This window comes from Pseudochaenichthys georgianus, chromosome 4 (genome assembly GCF_902827115.2).
Source record: "Pseudochaenichthys georgianus chromosome 4, fPseGeo1.2, whole genome shotgun sequence".
NCBI classification, from domain to species: domain Eukaryota; kingdom Metazoa; phylum Chordata; class Actinopteri; order Perciformes; family Channichthyidae; genus Pseudochaenichthys; species Pseudochaenichthys georgianus.
In genome coordinates, this window is record NC_047506.1 from 14,367,568 (window position 1) to 14,390,277 (window position 22,710).

The following is a 22,710-nucleotide window of genomic DNA, read 5'->3' on the forward strand; positions in this document are numbered from 1 at the left end:
GCCACAGTGAGTCCTAAAACCCGGAAGTAAACTCCTTCCGGTTCCTTCGACAAAAACCAAAGCAATTTCTCCATAGGATTTTGGAAAATAGCTCGAAATAAGGTCTGGTGGTCGACACAAATTGAAGAGAGAGATCACATTTTGTTCAGAAAATCATAAATCTAATCGATAGATTTATGATTCGAAATGATAAAAGTAAGGTAGACATGTGGATATTATCTGGCTGAACAAAACGTGATCTGTCTCTTCAATTTGTGTCAACCACAGACCTTATTTCCAGCTATTTTCCAAAATCCTATGGAGAAATTGCTTTGGTTTTTGTCGAAGGAACCGGAAGTGGTCAAATGCTAACTTACTTCCGGGTTTTAGGACGCGTCACTGTGGCACTCTATATGTTAATGTTATACTTGTTAACAGAATAAATCCAATGCTTCTTGTTATTTCTCAGTTAATTGGGGTTTGTATGCAACATTGTCTTGATACAAGTTGATATATTGTTAGCTGTAGCATGAATACAGTGTTTGTGCCCCTTTAATGATGCTTATCATCCATCAACTGCTGAGTTACTGATCTTCTTACCTGTAGATCAAAGACACGTGGCATCAGCTGTATCGCCGACACTTCCTGCAGAAGGCGCTGTCTCACTGTAACCTCTGCAAGAGAGGCTTCTACTACTACCAGAGACACTTTGTTGACTCTGAGGTAAGGAAAGGGTTTGAGTTATCCTTAGTTCACTTTTTCTCTTCTACTTACCCTCAGATATATTTAATGTCAATGCGTGAAGAAGCTGAGCCCTGTGCCTGTATGTTTTTCTCCCCCAGTTGGAGTGCAATGATGTGGTTCTGTTCTGGAGGATCCAGAGAATGCTGGTCATCACAGGCAACACTCTCCGACAGCAGCTCACCAACACTGAGGGTAAGGGTTGGCAATAGAACATATGATATCTACCATTTAAAGGGGAAAATATGTATTATTTGGGAAATCCTAGTATCGTCTTTATGTAGTTGGTTTTGGCTACCAGTAGTTATTTTGAGCTGTTCCAAAATACTGTCAGGTCATTGCTGGGGTTTTTACGGCATTCTCATGATTTTCCTTTTTCTAAATGAGTACATTGTTGCAACAATATCATTTTCAGTCATTTAGGAGGAATTATTTTAAGTTTTCTGGACGATCACCACAAGCAGCCAGACAAAACCATATAGTTAAAACGGATTGAAATGTGGTCTTATAGCTGGCCAGAGCTTTGTCATTTAATTAACCCAAGATCATTAACGATTCACCGTAACCATTTAATAATGAAAAAACACCAATTCAGTTCACAACCATTGTAATGATCGTACAATGTTTTGATTGTATAATTGAACAATAAATCCAAAAATCTGATGCATTGTTGATGCTCATTGATTTAATATTGATTGTTATGCTTTGTGTGTGTCTGTTCCTCCATTCTTCTTCTCAGTGCGCCGATTGGAGAAAAATGTGAAGGAGGTTCTGGAGGACTTTGGGGAAGACCAGGAGAAGAAGACCCACCTCATCACCGGCCGCAGAGTCCAGCTGGCCGAGGATCTCAGTAAGACACATACCATTATTAATAAGTAAAAAATAACAAAAGCGTGCACTTGAGTAAGGAGGCCATTTATCACTGTAAGTTATTTATCTTGGTTATTGAAGGGATCATAACAGTGATTTGAATTTCCCACACTAGTAGACTCCAGTGCATCTGAAATGCTTGACTACCTCAACTTGTGGTTTGTTTAGTAAACGGTTTCTTTATAGAAAATCCTGAAGTGGTCAGTAGGTGGCAGTAGTGCTAAAGGAGATGCCTTGTCCAGCAAACTGATTCAGGGCAGGCGAGTTAAAATGGCTTTAATGTCAACAGACAATTTACCTTTAAGCTTATTTCTAAGGTTACTGTTGCTGTTCTCTCAGACACTTTGTTAACCGTATTATAAAAACCATTAATGCGGCTGCTTTGTAAACAGGGTTGTGCACACTGGTTGGCTCTGGTCTCATGAGGCGAAGGAGTGGTGTAACAGTGCTAAACTTTGTTAATCGTTTTAATTTCCCTGCTATATTTAGGCCTAAGTATGATCTCACTTAATATTTTGGGGTGCGTGGGAGTGTGTCAGTCTGAACGGTAGCAGCAGTGTGCCGGCTGTCTGCCTGTCAGGGTGAGCCACCGACCGCTCTGTTAACACAGCCCTGCTGATTAAAAACAGCATGTGCCCGCATGCCTAGAAGACAAGCCTAGACTCGCTCTCTGTCTCTGTGTGTCCATCAAACTTTCTTTATGAAACACATACACATGTTGACTATCATTTTTCAGCGTAGATATATTATAATTACGCTTTTTTGATTTTGCAGGATACAAATCTCAGAATTTCAAAAAATCAAATACCCAACAATTTCAATGACTGACACTCATTTTTCAAAAAAGGGCCTGCTGGCTTTTTGTTGTTGTTTTGGCAACATGCATTTGGGTGTTTTCTTCACAGTTGTTGGAAGAAAGTGAATCATAGTTTGGAAAATACTCGTGTTTTCAAATGTCATGGACCAGACCCAGGCACACAATACTGCACATGCATGCATGTTCATTTGTTGTGAGTCAGACTCTGGCGTTAATGTTAACCAGAGACGGATGGAGAAGCTTTTTCTCTCTTTTTTTGGCATCAGTGGCTACCCCTCGAGTTGTTGAGTATTAATCATGTCTTGTACTGAACCAGTCCACAAACAGACCTGTACACATTGGCTGGTGTTTCTATCGATCTGTACATCTTGATTTATCCACAGGGGGTTGATTGAGGCCCACTGTGTTTTGCACCCCCTGACAGCAGTGGTTGGGAGTGCTACACATGAACATGTATTGCCTTAACTTTCCCTGTTGCTGCATGATTCAAGCCTTAAAGTCTCTGTGGAGATGCTGTTGGAGCAGATGTTTAATCTTCTAAATGTGATTTTATTTTTTTTAAGAATCAGTAAATGTACAGAAATGTGTCTCATTTACATTGATACAATTTATTTAGTTATGTAATGAATGTAGTGTTCGTACAATTATACTGTGTGAATTAACTATTTCTGCACCGTTGATAGTTTAGAAGAACATTTCCTGGGGTTAGGCCCTCTGCTAATTTTTAACTGTCTGCTTGCTAAGGGCTTGTGTTACAGTACAATGAGGGTTGAGTCATCTCCTGTTTGGTCTATTTCAGAAACACTTTTGCTTGCTTAGCAAACTCTGTATTTACAAAGGAGCATGCAAGGCTTGCAGCCTTTCTTGAACTTTCTTTATGACCGACACACCTGCATAATAACAGTTCCTGTCACCACAAAGGCATGGCAAGCATTATTAACGCACACCTACTGGAATGTTGTACATGACACTATTCTGTCACTTACTCTAACAAATGGTTAAAATGAAAGATTAAATGATTGTGTGAGCTAAATATCATTATTACATGGCTTAGTTGAATACTCGATTCTGATTGGTCAATTCAGAACACGTGACACGTTGTTAATACCGAACAGACAGACCGCTGTCAAGGGCTTATTGACCGTTGTTAAGGACGCTCACATCTTTAGAAAGAAGTCCGGTCGATTTAACTGTATACAGTTGGGCCGAACTGGGACATGAAAAACAGCGCAGAAGTAACGGGGCAGAAACCCTCCTTTTTACGCAGCGGTCCAGACATAGACATCAAACGGCGACACATATTCACTTGCCAGTTACTTTGTCATTAGGGCAGGGATATCTAGATACTTTCCAAGGTTTGACATAATGAATTGTGCTACTTTTAAAGCAAGGAGCGATGTTTTCAAATCTGTAATCAAAAATGCAAGCAGTTCCTACCTTTGGCTTTTCAAACTGACAAGACAAGAGACGCTCTAACTGTTTTTCAAATGTAACAGTTTGAAAAGCAAGCAAACTGTCTGTCTTTAGTTTTCCGCTGTCGTGTGATAGCAACATGGAGGATTTTAACATTAATTTTAATATATTTGGAGAGCACAGTAATTTGGAGGAATGGTTAGTGGCTGATGAGTCCCCAGTGAAGAGGGCAGGGATATCTAGATACTTTCCAAGGTTTGACATAATGAATTGTGCTACTTTTAAAGCAAGCAACGATGTTTTCAAATCTGTAATCAAAAAGCTCCTCAAAAACGCTATCGAAGCAGTTCCTGCCGTTGCTACGTTAGTTCAAACAGTAACAACGGACTATTTTTCTTAGCGGATGCATGTCAATTTAAATCAATACATACAACTATTTTTTAAATCAATAAAATTATTTTCTAAATCCACAAAAGCATTTAAATTAATATTGGGAGTCATAACGTTACTTTGTTGAGAATGTGGCCGTGTAATAAGCGGGATAATGTGCAGCAACTTGGTCATTATGGGGAAAAGAACACCGACAGGCTGATCAGGAGCCCGACGCGAAGCGGAGGGATCTAGATCGGCATGATCCCTTACTTAAAATGTCTTAACATTTGATTTATGAATGTTTTTTTTTTCTTTAGCTACACAAACATTAGCATTAATAAGTCGGCCAATCTCAACAGGGATCTTTCAATAAAACAGCACGGATGTTTTACCATTGTTTGATCATTTGTCACCAACACAATTTTCTTTGTTTGAATTATTCTTATGTAATGGATTGTAAGTGCCTTGAAATAAAGATGCAGATCTGTGCTGTTATTTTTAAACAAAAATTACGCTTGATTCTAGAAAAAATAAACTCAGGCCTTCTTTATTGGACATGGCTACAATAGTCCTTTCTCATTTACTTTTTGTATTGAAAATTCCAGTCAAGAATGACTGTTATCTATGAATGTTTCCTTAAACCAAATCTTTGTATTTGTAAGACTTTTCATTAGATATTCTCAATCAGCAGATGTCACTTGATTTTGATGTTGAATCTAACTTTAAGTCAAATATTAAGTGCTTAAAAAGTGTATAAATTAAAGTGTTTGCTTCTTCCTAACCTTATGACTAGTATATCAAGTCATATTTGTGATTCGGTGAATGTAGTGGCAGGCATCAGTTCAAGGTGTTCTGCCCTCTGGCATTAGAAACCTCATTGTGTTGTTTCCTGCTGTCAGATATTCTTGGCTTCAATATAAAGAGTCTAATTGAATGGTTTGAGGCCCCAGTAACACCCAACAAACATTAACCCTTTAAGAGTGCTCTACGTTTATCTAAACCGTAACACGTGCACACAATTCCTTTTGTTTCCTGTCTCTATATTCCTTACTACTGATAGGAGACTAATGTTATAAAAGCCCACAAATGAATGACGTTAAACTTTCAATGGTTAGTCAATCTGTGTTTGGTTTGGTTGACCAAGATTCAGCTATCGCCTTGAGAAAACACACACACCTTCATTGACTTTACCCTACATTACTACCAGTAAAAACACAAGTGTTTCATGATCATGTAGGAACAGGATACAGACCGTATTGTGTAATCAAGTACACCACACACACACACACACACACACACACACACACCCCACACGCACACACACCCCAACCATATACATCACGTGCATCAAAGTACATGGAGAGAAACAACAAAAAGAGATTAAAACACACATAATAATGTTTTTTGCGACTGTTTTCATTTCTGCTGCAGTGGAGTCATGTTTTGTGTTACAACCACCAAGGGGAGAACACAAACACACACACACAAAATAATCTGTCCAGTCCACACACTTTAGGAAATGCCAAGAACTGCCTGGCCATGCAAATACAAACCAATACCAAAACAGTTTTAAAGTAGGATGCAATAGTTCATATAAAGCTGGTTTAATGCAATTTTGCCTTGTAAATTATTATTATTATTATGCTATAATATTTGACCAATTCCATTGTTCATGCAGCAGAAAGAGCCTTTTAGGTTCTGCATCAATACAGGCAGCCTAGAGATGAAGGTACAAACCAAAGCACTAATGTCATGGCCGTATATAGAAATCTTCCTGTTTTGTACAATGGTGGCGAGATGTAAAACTGCAAGGAAGAGCTTAAGAAAATATACAAATATTTAAAACTAACCTAACCATTTTGACACCCTGGTGCTCTAGGGGTTTAATGCGCTGAAGCACAACCTTCCTGGATCGCCTTGGGCTGGGGACATTTGTTGCATGTTTTCCATCTGTCTCTCTCCCCTCATTTCCTCTCTGTCTCTACTGTTTACTCTTCAGCAACTGCATGAAATGACCCCGAAAAATGTCAACACCTTTGTAACATATTCCCTGCTTATATGCCCCTAAGCTTTCCTGCATCAGTAAGTCCTAATCTTGTGGTTATGGCACATTTTTCTATTCATTTTACCAAGAAAAATACGTGTCAAGAGTTTTAACTTTGTCAATCTGTCTAGTCGAGTTAGTGGGTGAGTGTAGGATCTGGGTCATTAGCTGTCGGACACTTTGAGCAGACCTTTCTGTGTAATGCAGCCTGGACCCGTGTGTGTGGGTGTGAGGGTCCGTCAGTCTTGACTGAACTGCATGTCTGATGGTCTGACTCAGTGACACGCCTCAAAGCACAAAGTGAGCGAGCTTCTGAGGGCCAAAAGTCTTGTGAACTAACAAGTTCATAAGAAGTTTTATCTGCAGAAACTTTTTCACTTGTGGTGCTCTTAACATGTCTTTAAAAGACTTCAGGTTTAATCCTCAATTTGTTATTATTATGCATCGACACGCAAGTTTGTAGCTTTAACGACTCTGATTAAAGATGTCTGGAGGGACACTAAGCATCGATTCTGTGTGCATTATGTATTATTTGTAATTGATAGTTTATAGGAAGAATGCATCACCCAGTCGCTGTGTTTTGCTAAAACATATTAAGTCTGTCGGCAAGCATCCAACCTAGGGATGCACGATAAATATGGGGGCTGATCAATTAGATAGAGAAAAGCAATACAATTGCAAAACATTTTTGGTTACATTTACTGTAAAAAAACATTTCAAAACGTCAAGATTCGATTTTTGTTTTTTCATGTCAGCAATAGATTTGTTAAGATTGGTGCTATGCAATATTAAATCATCCATCTTTGCTCAAAAGATCTTAGCTTTTGCTCATCTTACTCTTAGGTGTACATAAACAGGGAATTCACTTATTTAAAAAAAAAAACTGAAATATCTCATGAGCCTTAAAAAAGTATCCATAACGCTTATTCCTAATAAACCTGTGGGTTTTCAGTTAAAAGTATCTTACCGACTTCAACAACAACCTGTTGAAAATATAGGCTTTAATGTAGTTATTCAAATTGGGTGTTTAGGGCACTTGACTAGCATTCTATTTCCATGTAAATTACTGCTTTATTTTTATTTTATTGCTATTTAACTGTATTTTATTACAGTGTAAAAGATGTTGTGTTTTATATTAGATTTCTTGTTTTTTATATTTTATGTCAAATTCCTAGTATGTGCGAACCGACCTGGCAATAAACCTGTTTCTGATTCTGATGATAGGAGCCAGACACCTGTTTCCAGCCGTGCAATGTTTTTCAGGCTAAAGGAATTTGTGTCTGTCTATGAAGCAACCTTACTCGATGCATTATGAAATCATCCTCATTCCTCAGAGCTCCTGTTCCACCCTCATTCTTCATCCTGTTAAAAGGCAGCGGGTCAGATTGCCTGAGGCCCAAACTGTGGCCTGACCCCACAGGTCAGCCAGCTTATACCACAGGCTACTTGATCCAGCCAGCTTTCTCTCCCACCTTTCCATCTCTCAGGATCTCTCTTTCACTTTTTCGCTGTCAAATTCTGTCCGACTGACCCTGTTTCTCTGATGGAAGAAACCAAAAAAACAATGAGAAACAGAGTTAATACCCCACCGTCACCTCACAACCTCTACTAAAGGAAAAGGAGGGAAGAGATGAGGGAAAGAGGTGCAGATAGGAGGTGGGAGAAAGGATAAATACACTTAACAAAGGCAGAAATGTGCTCCCAGGGGCAGTGCGTTGTTAAGCTGTGTTTGCCCCGACTCGCAGGCAGGCTCAGCATTGCTCAGGTTACAAACACAGGTCAGGTGTGTGCCTCGGTGGTAAGAGCGTGAAAGCACTGTTAATGAGTAGTACACTGCAGAGAGGTGTGTGTGTGTCAGCGTGTCTGTGTGTGTCAGCGTGTGCCAGACCAGCTGTATGGCACAGTGCCGTCTCTGGAGCAAAGCCCAGTCCTAATGTTCAAGCAAAGGAGTCCACTGGGATGTCTCCTGGCTGCTCTTTCGCCACTCATAGAAATAGTTGTGTGTGTTGTACTGGAAAAAGTACTCTGATGTCTGATTTGTTCACAGTGTGTCCAGAATTACTACTATGTTATGAAGTGTTGGATTTCATCTTTGATAATGTGAGTTTCCAGACACCTTACACTCAAAATAAATCACGACTGCACAGCTTTGGTTATGTCATATGGGGCATTTGTCATTTATAACATTTAGATCCCCTTACAAATGAGCTGGTATTAGGACATAAGGCTTATGGTATTCAAACCAATTTGGTATTCTCAGAAGTACTTTTGAGTTTTCCCCTTATTATTTAATACTGGCCCTATTTCTCAGTGATCTATAGAGTTTGGGAAAATGTGCTATTGAAATTGCAGTAATACTTTCTTTCCTCCACTTCTCCACCTCTTCCCGTCACATGATGTGCCTCCATGGAGGGCAAGAAGTGGTTCCCGGCTGTCACTCCCCTCATGGTGGCTTTTTTTTTGTGTGTGTGTGTGTGTGTGTGTGTGTGTGTGTGTGTGTGTGTGTGTGTGTGTGTGTGTGTGTGTGTGTGTGTGTGTGTGTGTGTGTGTGTGTGTGTGTGTGTGTGTGTGTGTGTGTGTGTGTGTGTGTGTGTGTGTGTGTGTGTGTGTGTGTGTGTGTGTGTGTGTGTGTGTGTGTGTGTGTGTGTGTGTGTGTGTGTGTGTGTGTGTGTGTGTGTGTGTGTGTGTGTGTGTGTGTGTGTGTGTGTGTGTGTGTGTGTTCAGGTGAGGTGAGGTCAGTTGTTTAGTCGTGGGAAAGAGGTTTTCTGAAGCATTGACAGAGTAAATACATTATATATATATCGGGTGTGTGTGTCTACGTGTGCTTGTACTTGAATGTGGTTTTGTTGTATTGGGAACGTTTTTTTAAAGGAAGTGAGACATTTTGCCTATTTGGTATTGTTTCTTCATTTGTCTAAGGTTTTTATTAAGGTTATATTAAATATATCATGGCGGTTTGGTTTAGATTTTTGCACAGATGTCACAGTACTCTTGGTCTTTTTTTATAGCGCTAGAAACTCTTGCAAATTGAACAGAACGAGAAGCATGAACATTTGTGTCCCCTTAAAGATGGGTATGACAGTTTATTCAGACAGAGGTTTGTGGATAGTGGTGACTGAGTAAGTGTTTCCTTTTTTATTTGTTCAACTATTGAAACATCCTGGAAAGTACATTTCCCCCAGTATGCCTGAATTAAAGCATTTTACAATCCAATCGTTTAACTTCACTCTTTGCTGGTTTTTTGAAGACCACAATTTAAATGAAGACCTGGTCACCACTCAGAGTGGAACAATAAGTGCATCAAATGTGTTGACCCTGATTGATCAGAGATTGTCAAAAGGAAGGACTTTTAGCTTTTTGTTTTTAGTGTTTAGGAATTAGTCGTCAACAGAAGGTGGTCTCGAGAACAGTGATAATGTGTGAAGTGTTTGCGTGTTTGCACATGCAGTCACTTTCTCCCGTTCCTTTCACTTGTGTGGAAGCAGAGATCTATAAAGCTCTGGTTGTCTGGGCTTGCTCGCCGGAATGCCCTCTCAGCCTCACGCTCACTTCTCTCCCCTTCATCTCCCCCCCCCCCCCCCCTCCTGCCCTGAGCAGCTTCTTTCACAGTGATTAGTGAGCGCTCAATGAGAAGTGCTCCTCTGTAACGGATGACGTATCCTCCTAAGGTGTTGTGTGCACATGTGTCTGCAGGATCACAATATGCAACGTATTAATATTATTCGCCCAAATCCAGGGATGCTCAGATCTGATCAGCTAGTTAATACCATTGTACTTTTAATCAGCCAATTAGCTTCATAGACATTACTGACATTTGCATTTACATTTTTAGTTGGATGTTTGTGTGTTTGTAGCTTGAAACACACACACATGCGGCTTTCACACCAGCGCTTTTCAGTTTCTAGCTCCGAGCGGGAGCTTTTCTGATTCAGCTCCGGTTTCCCTTTTCAGCTCCCGCTCTGTGCACACCGCCCACTGGCGCCCCAGAGCTGCCCTTGCTGCGTCATGACGTCACCGTTTACATCGCTGATTTGCTCCCCAACGGAAGCTCACAACAACAACAACAACAACAACAACAACAGCGTCGGGTCGATGATCGTGTTGCTTTTAATCACACGAAGCCAGAATAAATTGAATAACGACTTCTCCAACCTTATACTTTGCTCCAGAGTGCCGTGGTTCATTGTTTATTAATGTGTTTCTGCAGCATTTACCGACCGCTGCAGTATTGGCTGCTCGTCCACGGGAGTTTATTCTCCCGTTAGCTCACACTGCAGCGGCCGCTCTAAAGTATTCACTGTCCGACTCACACAAGCAGCTGATGCATATCCCCAGTTCCCCTTAGCCTAAGTGAATGTGTGTCAGTCTGAATTGACACTGTTTGGTATCACAACGCTGTTATGAAAGTTTCTCTGGTATAAAACGGGTGATGTTAGCATAGCAACCGAAGCTAAACTGACTACTCTAATCCGATAGCTGCAATAATACAAAACAACACGTCTGCCTCTCTCCACAATGATCGATAACAGCGAACAGAATCACACGAAGCCTGGTTAGTGTTGCCTGACTTTATAAAGTGTGTTTATAAGCACTACTGCTTGTAGGCACTACTAGGCAGGCATAACAGTCGACCCATGGGAGGTGGGTTTAGTTTCCTGCACGCCTCGACGTAAGCGACGTCACCTCTTAGCTCCAAAGCTCTTTCCTCTGGACCGACAATTTTTTGGAGCTGGAAATGAAGCGGATTCCGGAGCTAAGAGCCGGCGCAGCTCCGGTGTGAACTGGAAAACCCGGCGCTTTTCAGGCTCTAGCTCCGAGCCGGAGCTGAAAAGGCGCTGGTGTGAAAGGGGCAACACACACACACACACACACACACACCACACACCACACACACACACACACACACACACACACACACACACACACACACACCGGTATGTTTGAAATCATGCATTTCACCATCCACACTAAAACACAATTCTTCAGTGCACTGTGAGCTGTGCTTTTGGGGGGAAATGTCCTTTCCAGGGATCAAAATGTCACCCTGTTATGGATTCAAAGCCACAACTGAAAGAAATGGATATCATCGTTGACTCTCCCCGAGCCAACTGGTCTGCACCCTGGACTGAGGGGGTGGATTCTGCAGGGAGATTCTGGGCAGACTCTTTGGCACATTGGGAGTTTTGCCCTTTGCGTGATCTCTTACTTTTGACCTGTTAGAGGAAGTATTTCAAATTCATTAATTGTTTTGTTTGTCCATCTACACTTTATATCACTCCCTCTAATGCATATACTTGCTTCTATCTCTCATTCTGATCTATTTGTCTTCTTACCTTTCTTGCTTTTTCCGTAACACTTAATCCCTTTCTTTTTGTCTCTGCCTTAAATAGACCCAAGTTAGCAAACGGCGTCACTCTGTAAACTAAGGAGCCTTAGTGGCGATACAATATTGGTTTGTGTTTTCTCACGGAGGAGGAAGGTCAGGCTGCAGAGTTGCTGCCAATTGATCCTTTTCCTTTTGACCCTGTTTTGCTCCAGCTGTCGGCTTGTTTCTGTTTTCACACGTCCTGCTGGCTCCTCTCCACTGTTGCATCTTGCCTCACATTTCTGAACATCTCTTGTTTTTTTACTTTGTCCCTCTGTCAACTCACAAGAAGCATGACTGACGTAGAGCACGTGGCAGAAGAGTGTGACAAAGAAAAAAGAGGGGACCCTTCATTGTTTCACTCTTCACCACGTGTCCCTTGTAGCTCCCCTGTCTTAATGTATATAATACTTTTTTACATATTGTGAATTTTAATTTAAACTGTTAAAAAACAAAAACTGTTATCCCTGCTTCACCTCTGCTTGTCTTCTTCCTAACTCCATCAAGGCTTCAACCAAGAAACCTGCCCTCCTTTAACAAAGTTGTGACCTTTGTCTCCTTCCACTTTCCCATCATCCATCTCTTCCCCCGTATTCCCCCTTGTCTCTCTCGCGTCCTTTCGTCACTCCTGTACATCCATCCATCCATCCATCCATCCATCCTTCCATCTATCCATCCATCCATCCATCCTTCCTGTCAGGAACAGGGAAATGTCTTTGCAAAAGATGTTGCATACGCACATTGTACACAGCTATCCAGTAGGCTAAGTCAATTATTAAGGTATCTTTGTATCGTAGTTCAATATGAGAAAACATAGTACATTAATAAAACTGTGTTTGACACACACGGTTTGTTCACCAGGGTCTCTGCTCCTTCAAACATCCAGCAAATGTCTAACATTAAAGTCGATAACATTTAGAAAACGTACCAGCCCTATTTGCCGTCGGTTTTAGTTGGCTGAAATCCATCTTCAGCTGAATCTCTTTAGATACAATCTCAGGAAAGAGAGGTCTGTGTTTTTAGATGACAACCGAGCAACAGGCAATAATGGAAGTGATAAAGAAATAAACTATAAAGAATAATGTTAGCAATATTTCACCCTCCTCAGGGAGAGAGCGAAAGAAAAGCCGAGTGTGGGAAAATAGAAAAGAGGAGGAGGTGTGTGCTTCTGTTCACATGTTTCCAGCCCAGTGTGGCCACCGGGGACCCGTTCCCACTCATCCACCTGTCACTCACACACTCACACACATGCAAAGGTCTGACATCAGATGCCGGTTAAGATGAGGTAATAGGAAAACCTTGCTTTCTGTGTTAGGTGCGGAAATAATGCAACTATATGTTGGAATTATTTTGTCATGACCATTACTGCCCTAGGATATAAGTCTAACCCTCTTCCTGATATATTGTGGTCTCATTAACATATAGCATTTTTAAATATTGTTTGTTGAACAGTTCTGTGGCTGAGGATATTTTTTGTCATTTCATTTAGTCGTTTATTTGACGGGGACAATGCACATTAATGAACACTTAAAACAAATAATACGTCAAGTGTAAATATGCCGGAGTTTAGCTTTGAACTCATTTCCATCCGCAGTCCCTCACATACAACATTTAAGAACATGACATTTCTAAACATAGCAAAAATAAATACATGATATGCAAAAAGAGCAAAAGCAGTATACACAAGTATTTACCACATGGCAGTACAATACAGCAGCTACGACGTATAAAGAGCAAGAGAAGATACAAGAGCTACATAAAGTGCAAGAGGAGATACCTCTGTGTTAAAGTGCATTTAGCGGTGATTGCACGTCTGTTTGTTTGTTTCTCAACCATTCTTTGAGTTGACCGTTGAAGCTATTGAGAGTCGGACAATCCCGTATCTCAGTTGGGCTGCCTTTAATGGAGAGGACACTTTGTCCAAAAGTGGTCCGTCTGCGGTGGACTTCACAGTCTCCTTGGTTTCTGACCTAGTGCAGCGTCCAGTGTGTTTTGTGTGGATGAATTCCCCTAAGGGAGGGGGGCCAGTCCATGTAACATTTATAAAAAAAACACATACTTTTAAAAGACTTAAAATTGTCAAAGCTCGAGAAATTGTGTTTTTCAAGGATGGTACAGTGGTGGTATGCATTTGCTTTCTGTCAACACCTTGATAGCTCTCTTGTACAGCTGTTCTATATTCATTGTGGGATAGAATCAAACAGCGGAGGTCTGACTTTGCAGCATCGACAGTTAAGAAGGGTCTGATTCACTTTGAATTTAGAGTGGAAAAGACCATACGATGCGTTTCTTGTATGCTGCTATGAAGGTTTTTCAGACCCTCAAAGCAAAGTTGTCTAAGGTTTATACTGAGGGAATGTAGTTTAATATTTGTGTTGAAAATACAGAAGCCACTGCAAGCAAACAAGGTCAGAAAAACCCCAGCTCTAAAAATTGTGTTTTTGCTATTCGTGTCTCCTCCTAATGTAGGTTATGACATTTTCTGCATGTTGCCATTTCTGATCTCTAAGTTAATGAAAAAGAGAATTTGATTCTCGAGTGTAGTAATGTGATTTTATAAGATGGCCATTTTTGAAGCATGAGTACTACTTTGTGGCCTTTACGAGTGAAACACCTGCAGTCCAGTGCCTCCAGCCTATGGGCCTGGACAGGCTCAAAGGAATTCCAGGTGCGTTTGCTGTCTCTTCAGCGTTATATGGCTGTGACGGTGTGTGGGGTCCAGAGCAGCTGGGAACATGTATTTACCTGAGGGCAGCCGAGGGAAGAGGAGGGCCCTTCCCCCCGTCTTATCTCTCTGTCGTCTCGTTTGATCGGCTAGTTAGGGGTCAGTGCCGTGTCAAGAAGGGAGAAGGTTATTAAAAAGGGATCCTTTTCATTTAGGACCATGTATAAACACGACTGGATGTGTGCATGCCCTTCCCAACTGGAGTGTATTTGTTTTGTGTTCTCACTCGCTGTGAGTTCAACACACCTGTGGCAGATTCAGCAAAAGGAAGTTTTCCCTGAGAGATTACGGCAGGATCTCGTCAGACTCTCATCCCCAGGCCCATGTGACTACTTCAGATTGATTGCCACTTAGCCACAGCACAGGGCTCCATTTCACTGTTCAAGGTGAGTCTTGGAGAACTTCAGCCCCCTGACTTTCAGTGAGTTACACCTAGAGTCATAAGGACACTTGCCATCCCAGACCTGTTCAATGTTATGAATGGGTGTTGGAAGCAGAGGTCGTGTTAAGCGAATATTTTCCGTCTGACAGATTTTTTTTAACAATGACGGAAAAATCTTTGCAATGTCTGAGTTTTGGCTTTACGCGGTGAGCGCTCCCGCGAAGTGCAGTGGGCACGCATAACACGGCGCTAACAGTTCTGGAGCGTGCGCGTGGCCCCACCCCCGTTGACAGTTCACGAGCGTGCCCTCTCTCTCCCCCCTCGTGAGAGTTGGCCGACGGGTAGTACTGGATTTTGACGGAAATGTTTCGATCCTGTCCGTCAAAATGACGGGCAGCGAAAAAGTCTAGCGCAACCTCTGATTGGAAGTATTTGAGACAATATTGGAATGATAAGTTTAATTTATCATCATTTACTTTATTTAGATCCTTTATTTGTCCAGGTGTATCCCATTGAGATCATTGATCTCTTTTTCGAGGGAGACCTGCTCATTTACACTTGCTGTCAGAGCTATTTCCTCAGTTAAGCCCATCTCCTTCTAAATTAAGTCACCCCTATCCTAGCTTTATTACCCCAGTACTAAAATCTTCTGAGATTTCTGGCCCTTCAAAGCCACAAGCAATGCTTAACAATAACACACCGACAACGGCAGTCGTCACCTGGCTCTTTCAAAGGATTCTTCTCTGCATGTTGCGGTTTCTTTGTTCAGCCTGCCCTGTGACTGACCCCAGACTTTGACCTGTTCAGACCTACGCATGTCTCTCCCCAGGTCGGGCTGCTCACTCCCAGGCATCTGTTTTCTAGATAAGAGCCGTGAGTGCGAGGGCTGATTCATTGCTCTGTCACTGACGTGGCGTTTGGGCCGTCGACATCCCCGCTCTCCTTGTGTCCATGTCTCCCATGGCCCAGTTTTATAGCATTGCAATCCAGATTTAGTGACGAATCAAGCAGCACGCTGAGGAAAAGGGCTTTCTGTTTGTTACATTAAGAGATTGGCTTTCAAAGAGGGGAAACGGCAGAGCCTTAAGAAATGTTCAGTGTCCCCACCTACACTGTGACCCTGGTAGTCATGCAATATAAAAATGTTGATGACAGGTTGGGACAGGAACCAAACCTTCAGCCCCGCTCTCTCAGGTGACCACGCTGTGAACTGCCTCAACCTTGGGACCAAACTTCAACCACTACAATCTTTCTGTTGCCACTTTTTCACAACAGCCACCCTTTCTCTACAGGAGAGTGGCTATCTCCCAAAGTAAGAGGATTAGTTTTATTCTATCTCACAGTACGTTGCAGGCCTCCCTTACTCTCCCACTCCTGTGTTGGCTACTTGTCCAGCAGGGCCACGCAGTTTCACAGTCGAATTACAGGTCAATTAAAGGCTTTGTGGCTCAGCCCTCCTTCTGCCAGCGCTTCGGCCGCAGCAAGCTTAGGAGACTCGACAGAGTGAGAGTGAATGAGATATCATTTCATGTGGAGATCAGCCGAGAGAAGGCCCTGAAAGAGGGACTTTGGGGGGAAAAGCTCCCCACTCTTTCTCTGAATGGGCAAGAGTCCCTCCATCCTCGCCAACCCAAAAGCACCCAGCATCTTAAAGAAGGGGCCTCTGGGATAGAGGCCAGAGGATTATGGGAATATTCATGACCAGATAAAGGGGTGAGCGGTTGAATGACTGTTTTGGGGCTCATCTCTTAGGTAAACAGGAGCCTAAATGGACTTTTAGATCACTACTCCCACTGCAGTGAGCAACAGGCAATGGTGACTCTGTCCACTGTTTTTTTTGTTGCATTTCCACAGGACAGAGGAAAGAAAGCCTTGTTGTGGCCTTTTCTTCCTATGGCTGCTGTCTTTTGGTGACAACCAGATGGTGTGGGGGACATAAATATCTGTTTCTCACAGTTTTTATCCAGAGAATATTGGCTTTTCTGAAAGACACCATTCACTTTCTCTGGTGGCCCCCTGGGCTCCTGGAAGCTGCTGAGGGCTCATTTCTAAGTCATTAAGCATCCCGCTGTAAGGGAAGGTTTTTCTGTTCTCATTTAGGTTTAGGTCTTCTCTTCAGAAGGTCATGGTGAAACTCTGACTGCACAGGTAGCCAGCAGCAGGTTCAACTCAGGCTTAATTGTATATCAGGAAATAATGGTTGCGCTTTTTCTTAATATTGTGTCAAACAATGGGAGGGGGCAGAGGAGGTTCTTCGCTTGGATGAAACTGGAAGTCATCTCTGACACTGATTATATTTATTGCAATATTTACTTTACACTTTACTTTACTCCAACATGTAATTATATTCCTTTATATTTCCATTCTGTTGGCTTCTCCATTCCAAAAAGAAAATGTAAATGTGCATTTTTCATGCAGTACCAGTCAACCTAATTTCTGAAGTTGAATAAGAGGTGTCATATATTGTGCAGTGTAATGCCTTCGGAGTGAGATGAGTGATATTTGATTGTAGAGCATATAAAGTAGTTTGTTTACCTTTCTTTACAAGAGCTGCCAGCACAAACACAGTTTTGTTCTATGGTTTGCTGAATTGATTGATTTTCCGGTTCCCAGCCAACTTTCCCTGTCAGTCTTGGTAATCAAAACGGTATCTTTCTTGTCAAAAGCCCTCTAATCTAACTGCTGCTGCCCCAGGTGATTCAGCAGAGCTTGGTGTCTCTGCCCTACAGTTGGAAGGGTCCTTAATGTTTGACCCGCGGTCTGCATCTGGAGCACTGAGGCTGCACAGAGCACCTTATCATCAGCCACATCTAAACCCACTCAGAAGCTTTGAAGCCTGAGACAGGGGATTTCCCGTGTTTTGATGATCTGACAGGCAGTACCCTCCTTTCCCCACACCAACCAAAACTCCCCCCGCCCCCGTACCACACATCTCTTTCTGTTCAGGTCGGACAGATGTTAGTAATCCTGCTCTGATTGGCTTGGATTGAGCTGTGTTGTTCTGTGGTCAGGGCACGCAGCCCACACTGAACTCTGTCAGCCCCCTTTGAGCCGTGCCCTGCGGTGGGCTGAGTGTTGGAATGGCACACTGTAGGGTTATGTTTCATTCAACCCCACACCTGCTGCAGTGACTTGTCAGCATGCCCCTCGACAGGCCCCCTTAATGCCTCCATTAGGTGTTGTAATCTCCACCTGACGCCCTGCCATTTTGCCTGAGTGTGTTAACAGAGTATCAAAGGTGGGGGATTTTTTTGTATGCCAGCGCTGAGTGTGTAGGAAGGTGGAAAGAGGTGGATGGGGCTTGACTGCACAGCTCTACCTGCTTTTTGAGACATTGGCATTTCTGTCTGCGTGTCTTTCAGGGCCAAGCTTTTTTTTGTTGCCTACCTTTGAGTGGATATATGTGTGTGACTGTGTCCAGCTCTGCTAGTGTTTCAGGACGTGTGTGGGGGTGTGCCTGCATCTCTCCCAACAACCGTGTGCTTTTCATCCATCAGGAAAAGGATACATCAGCAGCCGTGCTCCATCAAAAGGGGGCTGCACACAAGCCCCTGAGTACCATATTTAGTTTCACTCCAAAGCACGCTCACAGTTATCACCTTTGTGCCGACTTGAAATGGACACTTAGGACACTGTAGCGCTGGGGTCCCAACCACAATGATTTATCTCGCTGAAAACGGGCCAGTCCGATTTAAAGCTGTGTTTTCATTGGGAAAATAACCAACAATAGGTCGCCTATGGATCTCGTGTGGCTGATTGATCAAGATGGAGAAGTGCTAGTTTGTTTTTCAGTCGCTGTTTGAGTTTGTGCTTGGGGGAGATCCAGACAGATTAGGGTGGGTGACGGGGAAGAGCCAGCCAGACCTGGAGGTGCAGCTGCGAGCCTTTTCTCTGTGTGGGCCCACAGACTTCCTCCAGCCACTGTTTAATCAGCGATTAAGACTGCTTTAGAGGCTCGCTCTTCTCGTGTGACAGTACATGTTGGGTGGAAGGACCCTTCGTCTTTTGCAGTCTTTGGACAATGGGAGGGAAGTCAAGAAAAGAAGTGAATGATTGTTTTTCCAGTAGATTCGCCCCCTTTCATGTGAAATGTTGTTGTTATGGTATCTCCCTGTGTCCATTAGCAATGTGCCCGTAAGGTACATACCATGAGGAGGGGGGGGGGGGGCTTTGATGTGGTCTGTGCTAACTTGGAAAGGGTACACAAGCCTTCATCATCAGATGTGTGACGGTGGTCCGCCTTGAGGTTTGGCTGTCACTGTCACAAGGGACCATCTGCTGAAGAATAGCCGAGGGAAGGAAATATTGTTTTATATTTTTTGTTTGAAGAGCAGATTTATGTCCTGCTGCCCACCTGTTGCTTTATTTAACACCCATTAGGTTTTAGTGACTAATATATACAGAAAAGCACACGTTGACATTGTTTGAAGGAAACTAGTTGATGCTTTTGGAAATGGTTAGAGCTGCAGATATCAATCGTAACAATTAAACATGAATCTGCCAATTACTGTTCAGATTATTAATAATTGGAAATTTGTGATGTTAAGAAATTGTCCAGAAACCAAGACATTCAGTATTCAAGGACCAATAATTATTTTATAGTTGACGTATATAAATATTGTTTTTTTTCCTGTTAATCCATTAGTTTGTTTAGAATATTTAACAGGTAAAAGTACAAATGAATTTCCCGTGCCGTTTCCACAAGCCAAGCTGAAGTCCAAAAGACATTAAAATGTGAGAGATTGTTTGACTTTCTTTAAAAGAAGACTTAAATATCACTAAATTACAATAGTAGATGCTGATTAATTTTCTGTACAGATGGCGATCCTAGAAGACAAAGAAAAGCAGCAAATGTTCACATTCATAAAAGAATAACTTAAACTGATTATATGGATTATTAAAATTAAAGCCCATTTCTGTAGGTAGACTAATGAATGAATTGACATTGTTTCTATTGTAACAATCTTTTGTATTTTTTATTTATTTGACTGACCATTATACCCCGTGTGCTTTTCTGCAGAGAAAGTCCGTGAGATCCAGGAGAAACTTGAAGCCTTCATCGAAGCTCTTCACAAGGAGAAATAAGAGAACCAGGTATTTGTCTTTGTGCTATAAAGGAAATTGACCAAAAACATCAGCAGTCGTGCAGCACAATAAAAACACTTCTATAAAATTGTTATTGGATTATGAATTGAACAGTTAAAGGTGGGGTAGGTAATTTTGGAGAAACCAGCTCGAGTGCGCTAGAATTTGAAAATACACAGCCGGAAGAAAGCTGCCACTTCCTTGCAGAGCCCCTCCTCCAACACACACGAACGCGCACATCAAATCAAATCAAGTTTTATTTATATAGCACATTTATAAACGATTTTTGGTCGAGCCAAAGTGCTGTACATATAATAAAAATAGCCTACAGTAGAGACACTTTACAGCAAATACAACAGCACAGATTGTTCAGAATATCAGTATGAGAAAAACGACACCCTCTGTCCTTGGTCCCTCACATCGTACAAGGAAAAACTTCCAGAGAAAAACCCACCGTTTAAGGGGGGGAAATGGGAGAAACCTCAGGGAGAGCAACAGAGGAGGGATCCCTCTCCCAGGACGGACAGACGTGCAATAGATGGCGTGTGTAAATCGAAGAGATAATACATTTTACAGCATATAGACCGAATGTTAGGAAATGCATGTGTCTGTAATAAGAAGATGAATCCACGAGGATGTCAGCTTGACATGACCAATGAGGCCGGTTTCTCAAACTTACCTACCCCACCTTTAATAAATAAAAGTAGGTATTAAAAGTGTTGTAAAGGGATCTTAAATATAGTAATATAGTGACTGTGTACTATAATATGTGCATCTGATTTTTTTTTTTTTTTTTTTCCCCCATAACAGAACCATTAAAAGTAAATTGGATCACAGCAGAGAAATGCACTGAATGAAGAAAACTAAACCTGTAAATGACCGTCATCACCCGCCGAGCCTGACCGCACCACTCACCTGATTTTAATTCCCCATCTTTGTCGTGCTGTCCCCCTTTGATGGGAAGATGGACCTGGACTATAAAGGAAACTGTTTTCAAGCTTTCACTTTGATTTTTTTGATCTCTTGCAAACTGTCCTGGCTGAAAAGCGGGACTTCTGCACAGGAGCCTCAAACACAGTGAGATCACAAGGAGAATGAGAAGCATGCGCAGTGTTTTCAGACATCTGACCTCTCATTGTCAATAAATGAGGATTGTGTACATGTTAATCTCCCCAGTTGTCTTCAGCTGAACGTGTCTGTGTTCATTAGAAGAGTCTGTCTTCACTCATCTATCAAACAAACACCATTGATGCACATGATAGCTTCCTGGTACACAATAATTAGCCTCTATTTAACATACGTTTTTTTTAGTTGCACTGATCCCAAGCACTTACTTGATCCCTCCAAGCTGCAGCTATGCTCTACATTTATGCTCCATCTCCCCCTAAATGAGACAGTGTTTAGTTTCTGCACATATAATAACCTTGAGTCATTATTGGTTAAATATTCAGTTTCCCTCCCGTCAAAACTCTCCATTGTAACACCACAACAACAAAAAGGATACTACCAACTCTGAAGGCGTTGGAAACAATATTATGTATAAATATATTTCGTATTATTTTTGAACTTACGGCGTTTATTCAACATTACTATGTATATATGTCTGCCAAATACACATCATCCTCCCTTCATGCCACCTTTCATTTCTGTCTTTGTCTCAGTGTGTGTGTGTGTGGTGTTTGCATTTCCATCATTGTACATTAACATTCTTCCTATGTTGCAACTTCAAGCTCATAATACAACTTCCAAAAAAAAAGAATTAGTAAACACTCTTTATATATTAAACTGTAATCAACCATTTAATTGTGGATGCTTCCAGTTAGTTAACTGAGGTGTTGCAGACATCAGTACTCGAAAGCCACATTGCATCATCTGTTAAAGATGTCATTATAACAAATTAAAAAATACACCCTGAAGCAGTTTAGAGGTACTTTCAACTGGACTTTCAGAAGCTACTGTATGACATTATCTGTCTGAACATTGGACCTGGGCTTCAGTCTTTCCCGCTCTATCATGATTAGTTGCTCCAGTTACACTGGGGGAAGTTTGGGCGTCTCAATGGTTTCCAATCTCACCAAGTTGGATTTCCTTGGTTTCTATTCAGCGCAGTTATGCCTATGATCATGACACACAGCACAGGTGCACTTGTGTGTATCCACTTATTCTCTCCTGACTGTGATTGAATGGTCATTAAGATCGTATACCCATTGCTGCTTCATGGATAAGCTCAAACACCTGAAAACCAAAGGAAATAATTGTCTCTGTTTGTAAATGAACTGGAACTATACTCAAAGTTAGGACAGGAAATTATCCAAAATGCTGGTGGGTAATTGTTAACTTAAGGTGTATGTGTTAAATGTACAAATGAGCTGACCAACACATACACTGTGTTTGTCAGCTCATTTATTCCTCTTGTCTTTCCACCTCTCACAATCTTGTGCTTCTTCCTTGCTTTCATCCTAAACCCCTTATCTCCCATGTTCCTCCATCCTTCCCTCACCTTGGCATCCTCTCACTCCTCCTAGCTTGAAAACGTGTCTGATGTTTGATAGGAAGAAGGGTGAGTGACTGTTAACCCTATCCTCTGCTCTCATTCATGTGTATATGGGTATATATATTATATAATAGGCCATGCATTCTGTACAGGAAAAGTTAATGGAGGGTCATGGAGCTACTATCATGTACAGCACGTGGGAGCAACTTGTGTAACGGAAACAGTGAGTTGGTTCAAAACCATGTTTTATGTTGTAGAAAGTAATGTTTGCATGGTGTACCCCATCAGATGTGCTTTATTTATTGAATGTGTGTTTAAAAGCGAAAATAAAGTTGAAATAAATAAAAATACATAGCTTTTTCATGTTGTGTCAGCTTGTCCCGTCAGTGGTGAAACCATTTGCACATTTGAAGTCGCTCTCGG

General features: G+C 41.8%; 1 protein-coding gene across 4 annotated transcripts in view; it reads left to right on the forward strand.

Annotated features, from left to right (window-relative positions):
- opa1 (OPA1 mitochondrial dynamin like GTPase) overlaps positions 1-22,650 on the forward strand; it is a 39,142-nt gene extending 16,492 nt beyond the window's left edge. For all 4 annotated transcript variants that reach the window (XM_034080849.2, XM_034080851.2, XM_034080850.2 and 1 more), the window contains 5 exons: positions 586-702; positions 822-915; positions 1,460-1,570; positions 19,729-19,802; positions 20,604-22,650. In XM_034080849.2, coding sequence (XP_033936740.1) covers positions 586-702; positions 822-915; positions 1,460-1,570; positions 19,729-19,793 — 387 coding nt within the window. In that variant the 3' untranslated portion in view covers positions 19,794-19,802; positions 20,604-22,650. The remainder of the gene's footprint in view (positions 1-585; positions 703-821; positions 916-1,459; positions 1,571-19,728; positions 19,803-20,603) is intronic.
- The last annotated feature ends 60 nt before the right edge of the window (positions 22,651-22,710 follow it).